Source organism: Heterodontus francisci, chromosome 1 (assembly GCF_036365525.1).
Source record: "Heterodontus francisci isolate sHetFra1 chromosome 1, sHetFra1.hap1, whole genome shotgun sequence".
Lineage (NCBI taxonomy): Eukaryota > Metazoa > Chordata > Chondrichthyes > Heterodontiformes > Heterodontidae > Heterodontus > Heterodontus francisci.
Window position 1 is genome coordinate 139,934,790 of NC_090371.1, and position 14,553 is coordinate 139,949,342.

The 14,553-nt window shown below is 43.6% G+C and overlaps 1 protein-coding gene across 1 annotated transcript in view; it reads right to left on the reverse strand.

Annotated features, from left to right (window-relative positions):
* Positions 1-8,500: 8,500 nt before the first annotated feature.
* pgm2 (phosphoglucomutase 2) overlaps positions 8,501-14,553 on the reverse strand; it is a 73,914-nt gene continuing 67,861 nt past the window's right edge. The window contains exon 14 of the mRNA XM_068036978.1: positions 8,501-10,358. Coding sequence (XP_067893079.1) covers positions 10,256-10,358 — 103 coding nt within the window. The 3' untranslated portion in view covers positions 8,501-10,255. The remainder of the gene's footprint in view (positions 10,359-14,553) is intronic.

Sequence of the window (14,553 nt, forward strand, 5' to 3'; positions counted from 1 at the left end):
CTTCGGCCCTCCAAGCCTGCGCCGATCCAGATCCTCTCTCTAAACATGTCGCCTATTTTCTAAGGTTCTGTATCTCTTCTTCCTGCCCATTCATGTATCTGTCTAGATACATCTTAAAAGACTCCATCGTGCCCGCGTCTACCACCTCCGCTGGCAACGCGTTCCAGGTGCCCACCACCCTCTGCGTAAAGAACTTTCCACGCATATCCCCCCTAAACATTTCCCCTTTCACTTTGAACTCGTGTCCTCTAGTAATTGAAACCCCCACTCTGGGAAAAAGCCTCTTGCTGTCCACCCTGTCTATACCTCTCATGATTTTGTACACCTCAATCAGGTCCCCCCTCAACCTCCGTCTTTCTAATGAAAATAATCCTAATCTACTCAACCTCTCTTCATAGCTAGCGCCCTCCATACCAGGCAACATCCTGGTGAACCTCCTCTGCACCCTCTCCAAAGCATCCACATCCTTTTGATAATGTGGCGACCAGAACTGTACGCAGTATTCCAAATGTGGCCGAACCAAAGTCCTATACAACTGTAACATGTATGGCATCAAGGAGTGCAGGCAAAACTAAAGTCCATGGGAATCAGAGGGAAAACTCTTTGCTGATTGGAGTCAGACCTAGCACAAAAGAAGATGGTTGTGCTTGTTGGAGGTCAATCATCTCAGTCCCAGGACAACACTGCAGGAGGTCCTCAGGGTAGTGTCCTAGGCCCAACCATCTTCAGCTGCTTCATCGATGACCTTCCCTCCATCATAAGGTTAGAAGTGGGTATGTTCACTGATGATTGCACAATGTTCAGCACCATTCGTGTCTCCTCACATACTGAAGCAGCCCATGCCCATATGCAGCAAGACCTGGACCACACACAGGCTTGGGCTGATAAGTAGCAAGTAACATTCGTGCCACACAAGTGCCAGGCAATGACCATCTCAAACAGGAGAGAATCTAACTATCTCCCTTTGACATTGAATGGCATTACCATCGCTGAATCCCCCACTATCAACATCCTGGAGGTCACCATTGACCAGAAACTGATCTGGACCAGCCACATAAATTCTACGGCTACAAGAGCAGGTCTGAGGCTGGGAATTCTGTGGTGAGTAACTCACCTCCCATCTCCCCAATCAACAAGGCATAAGTCAGGAGTGTGATGGAATACACTCCAATTTCCTGGATGAGTGCAGCTCCAACAACACTCAAGAAGCTCGACACCATCCACGACAAAGCAGCCTACTTGACTGCCACCCAATCCACCACCTTCAACATTGATTCCCTCCACCACCAATGCACAGCAGCAGTAGTGTGTACCATCTACAAAATGCACTGCAGCAACTTACCACGGCTCCTTTGACAGCACCTTCCAAACTCATGACCTCTACCACCTAGAAGGAAAAGGGCAGCAGATACATGGGAACACCACAACCTCCAAGTTACCCTCCAAGTCACACACCATCCTGACTTGGAACTATATCACCGTTCCTTCACCGTATCTGAGTCAAAATCCTGGAACTCCCTTCGTAACAGCACTGTTGGAGTATATATACCCCAAGGACTGCAGCAGTTAAGAAGGCAGCTTTTCAAGGGCAATTAAGGATGGGCAATAAATGCTGGCCTAGCCAGCGACGCCCACATCCCTGAATGAATTTTAAAAATGTGAAAACTAACACTGTGCTTTTGGATGATGTCACCAAGGGGCAGCATGCAGATAGGAACATAGGAAATAGGAGTAGGCCATTCGGCCCCTCAAGCTTGCTCCATTATTCAACTAGATCATGACTGATCTTTTACCTCAATGCCTTTTTCCTGCACTGTCTCCATATCCCCGCTATGTTTAATATATAAAAATCTATTAATCTCTGCCTTGAACATACTCTGGGGCAGAGAATGCCACAGATTCACCACCTTCTGTGTGAAGAAATTCCTCCTCATCTCAGTCCTATTGACCTACCTCTTATTCTGAGACTGTTCCCTGGTTCTAGACCCCCCAGCCAGGGGAAACATCCTTCCTGCATCAACCCTGTCAAGCCCTGTAGGAATTTTGTATGCTTCAATGAGATCACCTCTCATTCTTCTAATCTCCAGAGAATATAGGCCCAGTCGCTTCAATCTCTTCTCAGAGGACAATCCTGCCATCCCAGGAATCAGTCTTGAGAATCTTTGTTGCACTCTGTTGAAATAGGAGGAGGGCAAGGATAGATCCTTGGGGAACACCAGAGATAATGGTGCAGGAGCAGGAAGAGTAGCCATTGCAAGTGATTCTCTAGCTATGATTAGATGGATTAGAATGGAACCAGGTGAGAGCAGTCCCACCGAGCTGGATGACAGTGGAGAGGTGTTGGAGGAGGATGGCATGGTCAACCATGTCAAAGGCTGCAGACAGGCTGAGAAGGACAAGGAAGGAAAGTTTATCTTTGTTGCATTCACATAGGAAGTCATTTGTGACTCTGTTAAGAGCTGTTTTGGTCCTGTGGCAAGGGCGGAAACCTGATTGGAGGAATTCAAATATGGAGTTCCGGGAAAGATGGGAATGGATTTGGGAGGCGACAACATGTTCAATGACTTTGGAGAGGAAAGGGAGGTTGGAAAGGGGATATTAGCTTGCAAGAACGGTGGGGTCTAAAGTTTCTTTTTTGAGGAAATGGGTGATGATGGCAGAATTAGAGAGGGAGACAACACCTGAAGAGGAAGAACTGTCAACAATATCAGCTAACAAGGGGATTAGGAGGGGAAGTTGTCTAGTCCCGGCAGTTTAGTGGGAATAGGATGGAAGGAGCAGGAGGTAGGTCCCTTGGACAAGATGAGCTCACAAAGAGTATGAGAGGATGATAGCTGAGAAACTAGAGAAAGATGTGAGTTCAAGGCTAGGGCAGGGGCGAGCATTAGAGGACGTTTCACCAGGGAGCTAGTGAAAGGCAGGGGCGCAGCATCAGATGGTCTCAATCTTAGTGACAAAGAAGTCCATGAGCTTCTTGCACTTATTGTTGAATTTGAGGGTGGAAGGGAGAGGGGTTGAAGTGGACAGTTTGTGGTAAAGAAGGCTGGGATTATCTTTGCATTCCAGGATGATCCTGGAATGGTGAACAGTCTTAGCAGTCGAGAGCAGGACCAATAATGGTTTAAGTGATCCAGCCAGATCTGGTGGTGGATGGCTAAACCAGTTGTCTACCATATTCTTTCAAGTCTGTGTCCCATGGTCTTAAGGAAGTGGAAACGGGGGCCATACCACGGGGAATGACCAGGGTGAGACTGATCTTTTTACTGGGGACTAGGGCATCAAAGGTGTGGTTGAGCAATCAGTAGCTGCAGAAATGTTGTGGCAAACAGAGAATCAAAGGCTCAACAGTTGGGATTTTAAAAGTGCAGTTGTAAGTGAAATGGGGGCTAGTTTTTTTCCAGGGACGGACATAGAAGGATGTAGGTTTGGGGCGTGGAAGGGAGATGTGGATGGAGAGTGATACAAGGCAGTGATCAGAGATGGCCTTATCTGTAATTGATATGATGGGACTAGCAAGACCACATGAGATGGCGGGATCAAGGGGGTGGCCATGAATACGAGTTGGGAGTTTACATGGAGGGAGAGATTGAGGAAGGATAAGAGGGCAGTTAACTCAGAGGAGAGAGAACATGATGAGTTGAGGTGGAGGGTGTAATCACTGAAGATGAGAAGTTGTTCAGTGCAGAGGCTGAGGGAGGAAAGCAGTGAAGATATCTCAATGAGGAAATTTTTATTGATCGGGCGGGGGTGGGGGGGGGGGGGGGGGGTGAGGTTTGCGGTTGCACGATACAGGAAAATTATTTTTTAAAGAGATGTGAGAGGGGTAGAACAAGATGATTTGCTCAAAGGAGAAGAAAGTAATAGGGAGTCAGGCCAAGGCATGACCCAGTGATAAGCACCACACTGCCACCGCGACGGTCTTGGTGGGTCAAGTGCTAGAAGATGTAACCAGGCGGGGAGGCTTCATTATGGGGAAAAGTGTCATCTTCCCCCCCAGCCAGGTTCCATTAAGGCCATGATGACGATGCAATCATTCACAATAAGTTGATAGATGGCAAGGGCCTTGTTCACAAGTGAATGGACATTCTGGAGGGAGATGTTTCGAAGGGTGGTGAGAGCTGATCCACTGGCAGATTCTACAGGGTCAGTAGTGGGAGAGGTGAGTTGGACAGGAAGATTGGCAAGATGCACTGCAGCAACTCGCTAAGCCTCCTTCGACAGCACCTTCCAAACCAGTGACCTCTACCACCTAGAAGGACAAGGGCAGTAGATGCATGGGAACATCACCACCTGCAAGTTCCCCTCCAAGCCACATACCATCTTGACTTGGAACTATATCATTGTCCTTCACTGTCGCTGGGTCAAAGTCCTGGAACCCCCTTGCCAACAGCACTGTAGGTGTACCTATATCAGATGGACTGCAACATGGATGGGCAACAAATGCTGGCTTTGCCAGTGATGCTCACATTCCATGAAAGAATAAAAAAGATTAGCCCAAAGAAGGCACACTGGGTGGGAAGGTTGATGAGAGAGTGGGATGCGGAAATTGGGGTTGCTGTTGATATGAGCCAGCGCTGAGTGCCTCAATGAGCCTGTTGGAGGCTGTCAAGTGAGGGACAGAGGGAAACTGTAGACTAGTCTAACAGGTGTCAAACCTGGGGGAGGAAAGAAAGGAGGGGTAGCAGTATTGATTGAAGAGAATATTACAGTGCTAGAGAGAGAGGATGTCCTGGAGTGGGCAAGGACAGAATCTATGTGGTGAGAATTAAACAATAGAGGGGCCATTACACTACTGGGTGTATTCTATAGGCCAGCAACTAATGGGGTATAGAGGAGCAAATTTGCAGGGAAATTACAGAGTTACAAGAACTATAGAGTAGTGGTAATGCTTCAATTATCCTAATATAGACTGGGATAGTAATAGTGTAAAGGGCAGAGAGGGGGATGAGTTTCTGAAGTGCGTTCGGGCAAACCTTGGTCAGTATGTTTCTGGCGCAAAGAGGCAGAAGGCATTGCTGGATCTGGTCTGGGAAATGAGGTAAGTCAAGTAGATCAAGTGTCAGTAGGGGAACATTGATCAGAGTATCAGAAGCTTTAGATTGGTTATGGAAAATGGCATGGAGCAATCTAGAGTAAGAATACTTAATTGGATGAAGGCCAATTTCAGTGGGTTGAGAATGATGTGGTCCAGGTAAATTGGAAACAAAGATTGGCAGGCAAAACTGTAATCGATCAATGGACGGCCTTTAAAAAGATGGCTCAGGTAGTCAAGGTACATTTCCATGAGGGGGAAAGATAGGGAACCAAAGCCAGAGCTGGTTGGATAATGAAATATGTAGAGAGTAAGATGAAGCGGAAAAAGGGGCTTTATGACAGATATCAGGTTGGTAACGTGAGAACTAGGCTGAATATAGGACGTTCAGAGGGGCAGAGAAAAAGGAAATAAGGGGCAAAGGAAGAGTGTGGGAAGAGACTGGCAACTCCCAAAAAGACCTACACATGGCTGAGATACTAAATGATTAGATTAGATATACAGTACTGAAACAGGCCCTTCGGCCCACCGAGTCTGTGCCGACCATCAACCACCCATTTATACTAATCCTACACTAATCCCATATTCCTACCAAACATCCCCACCTGTCCCTATATTTCCCTACCACCTACCTATACTAGTGACAATTTATAATGGCCAATTTACCTATCAACCTGCAAGTCTTTTGGCAGGAAACCGGAGCACCCGGAGAAAACCCACGCAGACACAGGGAGAACTTGCAAACTCCACACAGGCAGTACCCAGAATCGAACCCGGGTCCCTGGAGCTGTGAGGCTGCAGTGCTAACCACTGCGCCACTGTGCCGCCCAAAGTAAATGAGTACTTTGCATCTGTCTTTACTAAGGAAGAAGATACTGCCAAAGTGACAGTGAAAGAGGAGGTAGTTAAGATACTGGATGGGCTAAAAATTGATAAAGAGGAGATATTAGAAAGGCTGGCTGTACTTAAAAGTTGATAAGTCACCACGACTGGGTAGGATACATCCGAGGATACTGAGGGAAGGGTGGAAATTGCAGAGGTACTGACCATAATCATCAATCCTCAAAAGGAAGATTGCCAGAGGACTGGAGAATTGCAAATGTTACACCCTTGTTCAAAATCTGTAAAGATATACCCAGTAAAACAGGGCAGTCAGTTGAACCTTGCTGTTGGGAAAGCTTTTAAAAATGATAATTCGGGACAAAATTAACAGTCACTTGGACAAGTACAGATTAATTAAGGAAAGCCAGAACAGATATGTTAAAAGGCAAATCATGTTAGCTAACTTGAATGAGATTTTTGATGAGATAACAGAGAGGGTTCATGCGGATAATGCAGTTGACTTAGAAAAGATATTTGATAAAGTGTCACATAATAGACTTTCCAGCAAATTTGAACCCCTGGAATAAGTGATACTGGCAGCATTGATACGAAATTGGCTAAGTGACAGGAAATAGTTCTGCCTCAACTGGAGTATTATGTCCAATTGTAAGCATCGCACTTTACAAAGGACGTGAAGGCTTTAGAAAGGGTGCAGAAAATATTTACGAGAATGATTCCAGGAAAGAGGGACTTCAATTATATGGATAGATTGGAAAAGCTGATGTTGTTCTGCTTAGCGCAGAGAAGGTTGAGAGGAAATAGCTAGAGTAAAGCCTGGCTCGGGCGTAAAATTAAAACCCAACCCGGGCCCAACCCGACCACAGGCAACCCGAACCTGACCCTAGCCCTTTAATTTCTTTTGCGCTTGACCCGACCCGAATCTCCTTCATCTATTCTGGCACCAGGCTATTCCTGCAGCTAGAGTTGTGGGGAATCATGGGTAAGCCTGATCCCATGACTTCCGGGAAGCAGTGTCCTGCCCAACCTGAGCCAGAATGCTGGACTCGGAATTTTGACCCGACCCGAACCCGACATATGTAGTCGGGTCTAGTCTGGTGGCCAGGTTTTAAGCTAGAGGTGATCAGAATCATGGAGTTTAGACAGAGTAGAGAAAAACTGTTCCCATTAGTGGAAGGGTCGAGAACTAGAGAACACAGATTTAAGGGGATTGGCACAAGAACCAAAGGCAGCATGAGGAAAAACTTTTTTACCCAGCAAGTGGTGAGGATTTGGAGTGCCCTGAGAGTGTGGTGGAGGCAGATTCAATCATGGCTTTCAAAAGGGATTTGGATAAGCACCTGAAGGGACAAAAACTGCAGGGCTAAGGGGAAAGTGCAAGGGAGTAGGACTAATTAAATTGCTTTTGCAGTGAGCTTGCATGGGCTCAATGAGCCAAATGGCCTCCTTCTGTGTTTTAACCATCCAAGATTCTAAAATCACTCCTGCCCTCCACTCTTTCACAGACCTTCCTTTTGTTCCTTTGGTCCAGTGCCACCACACCACGCCCCCACACCACCTTTTCCTTGTCTCTGTATTTGTTTATAAACTTCTAGATCTCTTCTTTGAGTTCCAGATGAAAGGTTATCAACCTGCATTAACTGTTTCACTTTCCACAACATTTTCTGTTTTTATTTCAGCCTTATAACAAGAGCTATGGATCTTGGATTAGGTCAGAATTTAAGGTGATCAGTAATTTGAATTAAAGGCCTAAATTTTCTACCATAGCACGATTGTTTATCGTAGTTTTTTGGGTCAGCTGGGTGTCTGTTCCACATGGAAACTCATCTTAATTTTTAAGACTCTAAGCAAATTGCTGATAAAACCAGACACACATTGTTTATTCAGCTGAAGAACACTAACTTACACAGTAGGGATAAACCTCATTTACCCAGGTCCAACAAGCTTAGCTGCAGATTGGCAAGAGCAAAGGCTTCAGGATCTCCTCTACCCAACAATACAATGGTACTACTGGGATGTAGCCAGCTATACCTCACTGCCATGCAGAACACTGTTAAGCATCTAACTGCTTATCCAGTTAGGACCACTGTACTTAAGGCTCTAGCTTGCATATACTCATGTACATTTTAGTGTCTTACTTTTTCATTAATACTAGTAATATGCGAACAAATCAATATTATTTAGCTGATTGCAGAATTTGTAATTATATATCTGAAGTGCACACACAATTGAATAAAATCAGTTCTATTGTAATGAATTAGTACATTCAAATTTATGACAATACAAAAAAATCCAACTAAATATATTGAAAGTATAATTTCCATTGTGTAAGCCAATTTGTGTAATGATGGTGAAGAATGAATGTTTTGAAAAATAGGAGGAAAACTGCTGTGTTATCATACATGACAGCTGCACTCCCTCTTTTGGAAATCATTAATGGCACAATTTTTAGCATAAATCCAACCTTAATGGGCTAAAATAGCTTAAAGATTTTTCCGTAAAATATGCAATAGTGCTCCATTTATTGGCCTGTTTTAAGCATGTTGCACACATTACCTGTTAACTGATTACTGGCACATTTCCAGGAGGTTTAATGTTCACCAGTAAAATGAGACACTTAACTCAAGATAATTTTTGCCTCCTTTAATGTTCATGCACAGTATATGAACTTTTGAAGAATTCCCACAGTGCTCAGATTTTTATGAATGGAATGAATGCATTTACATAGCTGTGCTATAAATCAAAGTCAATGACAACACTGTCTTGACTTCTTACAGTTGTGACAATCAGAAAGTTCTGGTTACTAATTGCGATAATTTTATTAAAACACCTAACAGACTATCAGATGGCTGCATGGATATTTGTTGGATTGTTAATACTAAAAGATGTAAATGAACTGATGAAATCTAGATTTGCAGATTCTTCAGATATAAAGACAGGCTTTTAACTGACTATAACATTGATATTAAACGTGTACAATGGAATGTAAAATCAAGTCATGATATTTTGAACAGTACTAAGATATTGTGATATTGATTTTATATATATATACATAACAATGTCTTTTTGGTTGAACTAAATGGAATATAAGCAGAATGTGTCTTTCTAATGCAAAAATAAAGCAGCAGCTCAGCATTGAGAGTGCACAGTTCAAAGTTTTCAAAGAGACTGCTCTAATACATAGTGTACAGATATGTGAAATTCAACTTCAAAACCATACAAGACTGAATCAAGGCAAAATGTATTTCAAGAATTCAGGCAAGAAATGTCTTCCTTGATCAATGTTTAAATGCTGGACCTTTAAGCATTTCAGAAGGTGAGCAATGGAGTTCCTGCTCACACTTTGAATGAAGTATATTAATCCGTCAAATCAAGCTGCAGTTACACACAGATTTAAAATGACTCTTGTAGCAAATTAATAAGTGCAATGATGTTAAAGGAAAAGTGGTCTCTCTTCAAAATACCTTCAAAGTCCAACTGGGAGAGATACAGCAACATATGTGAAAGCCATCAAAAAATCTCTGCCTCAGAAGATGGTGGAACAGGCGGGGTAGATTGATTCCCTTGCCTAACAAGAATCTAAGGTTATCAGGGGTAGCTGGGAGTGTGCAATTCGAAACACAAACAGATCAGCCATGATCTTATTGAATGGCAGAACAAGCTAGAGGGGCCGAATGGCCTACTCTGCTCCTAATTCGTATGTTCATATGTTCGTATGTAAAATATAATTAGACACTGCCCAACAGAGATCCATCATTGCGTCCCTTACCCATTTTAACTATTGCAGTTATATCTATTATGGACAGGGCAACAAGAGAGCTAATAGAAGCTGCTCACATTGGAAATATGACTAACATAGCAGTATGATAGTGTTTCTTTCCACATCCCATCCTCCCAACCACCTCCAAGGATATGAGCTGCTCAGTAGCTCTCAGCCACTGAAAAGGCCACTTCCATTAAATTAATGGAGAATATCTGAAGTCTTCACTCCTCAAATCAACTCAAAGAAAATTGAGTAGTATTTTTGAGAACTAATAAATGCACACTATTGTATTTTCTAGATAGGCATTGGAGTTCACCCTGAATGGATGTTCTTGCCCCTTTAAGAGTAAGAGAAATGTATACATTCCCCCCATATTGTAAATCACTCTGTTATGGAAGGGAATCCCCACCAATCTCCCTCATCAAACCCCGCCCACCCCAAAAAATGCAACTTAGTATTATACAAGATACAACAGGGAGATATTTATTATCCCTCAGACCTTAGCAAAGCAGCACATTTCTCTAAACAGAAAACTACATGCTTCAATATTATTGACACAGCTAAGACAGTTTAACACTGTGTGCTGCCAAAGCTGACTGGTCTAAACTTCAGAAATCATTTCAGGTGGAGTGAAATGTCAGGCCATTTTTATCTGGCTGGAAGAAATGTTTCACCAATGCATTGACCAAGTCATTGAGCTCCTCCTTCAGCTTTTCAGAGTCACTGGGAAAAGAGGTGACAATGAGTACATGTGTGCTATAAAGGAACTAAACAATTACAGATGATTAACTATACATTTTACATAATTATTCTTGATTGCTCAGTTAAGAATAGGTGAACATGTTATTTATGTTTGAGAAACAAACTATAGTTTTATTAATATTCACATTTTTAGCTGCTTAATGGAAAATTAGCAAATTGAAATATAAACATATCACAAGCAGTACAGTATTCCATTCCTCAGATGGTTTCAAGTCTTTATAGAGCTGCCTTGTATGTTTTTGGGTCTTTTCTGCCCTTCTTATTGCAGATATTTCAGCTTCCATATCTTACGCTACTGTCAAAGGAATCCTGTCACTCTATGGCTAAAGAGTATATTTACTTCAGTTTTGACAACATGCTCAGCTTAACAAAACATTTCTCTCCGGATCTGTCCTGTACCACAGTGCTATTGTCAGTTTGCTCATCCACCCTGCAGACTTTTCCCTCATCCACACAGGCAGCAAGAATCTCATACCTGTTGGATAAGGGCCAAGACCCCTCCAGCACTACATCTGGGGTCCCCTTATTTGCCTGACTTGCAGTCACACCCTCTTGTCCATGTCACAAGATAAAATGTAATTTTACTATTCAAAACCGTTTTATTTCCTGTTTCCTCTTAACTTTAAGCGCATATTTAAGGGGAGCATTGCTCCTTCAATGTTAGCATGGGATTGCAATCAATTGGAAATGACAGCCTATCTTGTTTGGGTGCGTAGCAGGTTTGCTGCTGGAACTTGACAGCCCATGTGAGCAAGTTTGCAGTTAAGCTGACAAATTATAATTTCTGCACTGTGTGAAACTGCCCCACTTACTGTGACGGCATAGGAATTTTGAATCCACCAGTTCAACTGCAAATGCTGATGAGTGAGCCACTGCCCAATAAATCCTAATAAGACAAAGGTAATCATCTATTAATGAAGATCGCTGCATCACTTGGGCCAGACTCACTGCCAAAACCTGGCAATCCATATTTGCTACTAGATTAGCAAATTTTCCCTGCTGCAATTAGTTATACAGTGACCAGTAGCACAAGAATTAATTGGCATTACTGTCATAATCAGTCTCTCACCGCATGGTGCGATGGAGTCCGCATATGCAGACTGTTGGCTGAACAGCTGACTTGTTGAATATATTGTTAGGGGCACTGACTCTGATTTCAAAGCTTCATTTTTTTTTTTTTGAGACAGTCCTTCACTGGAAAATGAAACTGAAAGCTTCATTTTGGGAAAACAGAACTGGTTAGGACCAGTTAAAAACACAGGAAAGAGTGTCATATGACCAGAGGTGTGACCAGAGTTATTCAAGCTCAGTTTACAAGACTGCAGATTTGAAACAGGCTGCAAACGGTTCATTTTAAAACAAAGGCAGGCTGCAAAGAGAAGAGAGTTGATTCTGGGAGCTGGTCATTGGCAAAAAAGACTGGCCTTAGCTGTTTTTGGTGACCTAAAGGGCCACTCAAAGACTGTTGTAAGCAGAACCGGGGTCATTCGAGAGGCGATAAGACCAAAATGTTTAAGGGAACTCTGCAACACTGGCCATCACGAGAAGACTTTACTTCCATATTAGCGTCTTGGAGAAAAGAAGTTGGACATCTACCTGAAAAAGTTCATGGTTTTGAGGAACTTTGTGGTTGTTCAGTGCTATATCTTTTTCCCACATTAGACTCCATCTAACAAAATTCTGCCCACTCTCTTAACCCATCTATCTCTTTTGTGGCCTACTCACAACTTGCTTTCCTACCTATCTTTGTATCGTCTGCACATTTGGCTACAAAACATTTAGTCCCTTCATCCACGTCATTAATATAGATCGTAAATAGTTGAGGGCCCAGCACTGATCCCTCTGGCACAGTTACAGTTGCCAACCTGAAAATGCCCCATTTACACTGACTCGGTTTCCTGTATTTTTTTTGTTCATTTCATGGGATGTGGGCGTCGCTGGTAAGGCCAGCATTTGTTGCCCAACCCTAATTGCCCTTGAAGGTGGTGGTGAGCTGCCTTCTTGAACCGCTGCAGTCTAGCTGGTGCAGATACACCCAAAGTGCTGTCTGAATGGAGTTCCAGGATTTTGATCCAGTGACAGTGAAGGAATGGCATTACATTTCCAAGTCAGGATGTTGTGGAGCTTGGAGAGGAACTTGCAGCTGATGGTGTTCCCATGCATTTGCTGCCCTTGTCCTTCTAGGTGGAAGAGGCCACAGGTTTGGAAGGTGCTGTTAAAGGAGGTGTGATGAGTTGCTGCAGTGCATCTTGTATATGGTGCACACTGCTGCCATTGTGCGTCGGTGGTGAAGGGAGTGAATGTTTAAGGTGGTGGATGGGGTGCCGATCCAGCGAACTGCTTTGTCCTGGATGGCATCGAGCCTCCTGAATACTGTTGGAGCTGCACTCATCCAGGCAAGTGGAGAGTATTCCATCACACTCTTGACTTGTGCCTTGATGGTGGACAGGCTTTGGGGAGCTAGCCAAACCTCTATCCATGCTAATATATCACCCTCAACACCAGAACCTCTTATCTTGTGTAGTAACCTTTTATGCGACACCTTATTGAATACATAGAAAATAGGAGCAGGAGTAGGCCATTCGGCCCTTCGAGCCTGCTCCGCCATTCATTATGAGCATGGCTGATCATCCAACTCAGTAACCTGTTCTTGCTTTTGCCCCATACCCTTTGATCCCTTCAGACCCAAGAGCTATATCTAACTCCTTCTTGAAAACATACAATATTTTGGCCTCAACTGCTTTCTGTGTTAGCAAATTCCACAGGCTCACCACTCTCTGGGTGAAGAAATTTCTCCTCATCTCAGTCCTGAAAGGTTTACCCCATATCCCCTGGTTCTGGACTCCGCCCACCATCGGGAACATCCTTCCTACATCTACCCTGTCAAGTCCTGTTAGAATTTTATAGGTTTCTATGAGATCCCCCCCTCGCTCTTCTGAACTCCAGTGAATATAATCCTAACCGACTTAATCTCGCCTCATACATCAGTCCCGCCATCCCAGGAATCAGTCTGGTAAACCTTCGCTGCACTCCCTCTACAGCAAGAACATCCTTTCTCAGATAAGGAGACCAAAACTGCACACAATATTCCAGGTGTGGCCTCATCAAGGCCCTGTATAATTGCAGCATGACATCCCTGCTCCTGTATTCGAATCATCTCGCTATTAAAGGCCAACATATCATTTGCCTTTTATACCGCCTGTTGCACCTGCATGCTAACCTTCAGCAACTGGTGTACGAGAACACCCAGGTCTCACTGCATATTCCCCTCTCTCAGTTTATAGCCGTTCAGATAATAATCCGCCTTCCTGTTTTTGCTACCAAAGTGGATAACCTCACATTTATCCACATTATACTGCATCTGCCATGCATTAGCCCACTCACTCAACTTGTCCAAATCACCCTGAATCCTCTCTGCATCCTCTTCACAACTCACCCTCCCACCCAGTTTTGTGTCATCTGCAAATTTGGAGATATTACATTTATTTCCCTCATCTAAATCATTAATATGTATTGTGAATAGCTACGGTCCTAGCACCGATCCCTGCGGTGCCCCACCAGTCACTGCATACCATTCGGGAAAAGACCCATTTATCCCTACTCTTTGTTTTCTGCCTGCCAACCAATTTTCTATCCATCGCAATACACTACCCTCAATCCCATGCGCTTTAATTTTACACACTAATCTCCTATGTGGGACTTTGTCGAAAGCCTTCTGAAAGTCCAAATAAACCACATCCACTGGCTCCCCCTCATCAAATCTACTAGTTACATCCTCGAAGAATTCTAGTAGACTTGTCAAACATGATTTCCCTTTCGTAAATTCATGCTGACTCTTCCCGATTCTACCACTGTTCTCCAAGTGCTCTGCTATAAAACCTTTGATAGTGGACTCTAGAATTTTCCCCACTACAGATGTCAGGCTGACTGGTCTGTAATAACCACCAATGCATCCACTATTTCTAGGGCCACTTACTTAAGTACTCTGGGATGCATACCATCAGGCCCTGGGGATTTATCGGCCTTCAATCCCATCAATTTCCCCAACACCATTTCTCTACGAATACTGATTTCTTTCAGTTCCTCTCTCTTACTAAGCCCTGTGTTCCCCAACATTTCTGGTATGATATTTGTGTCCTCCTTTGTGAAGACAGAA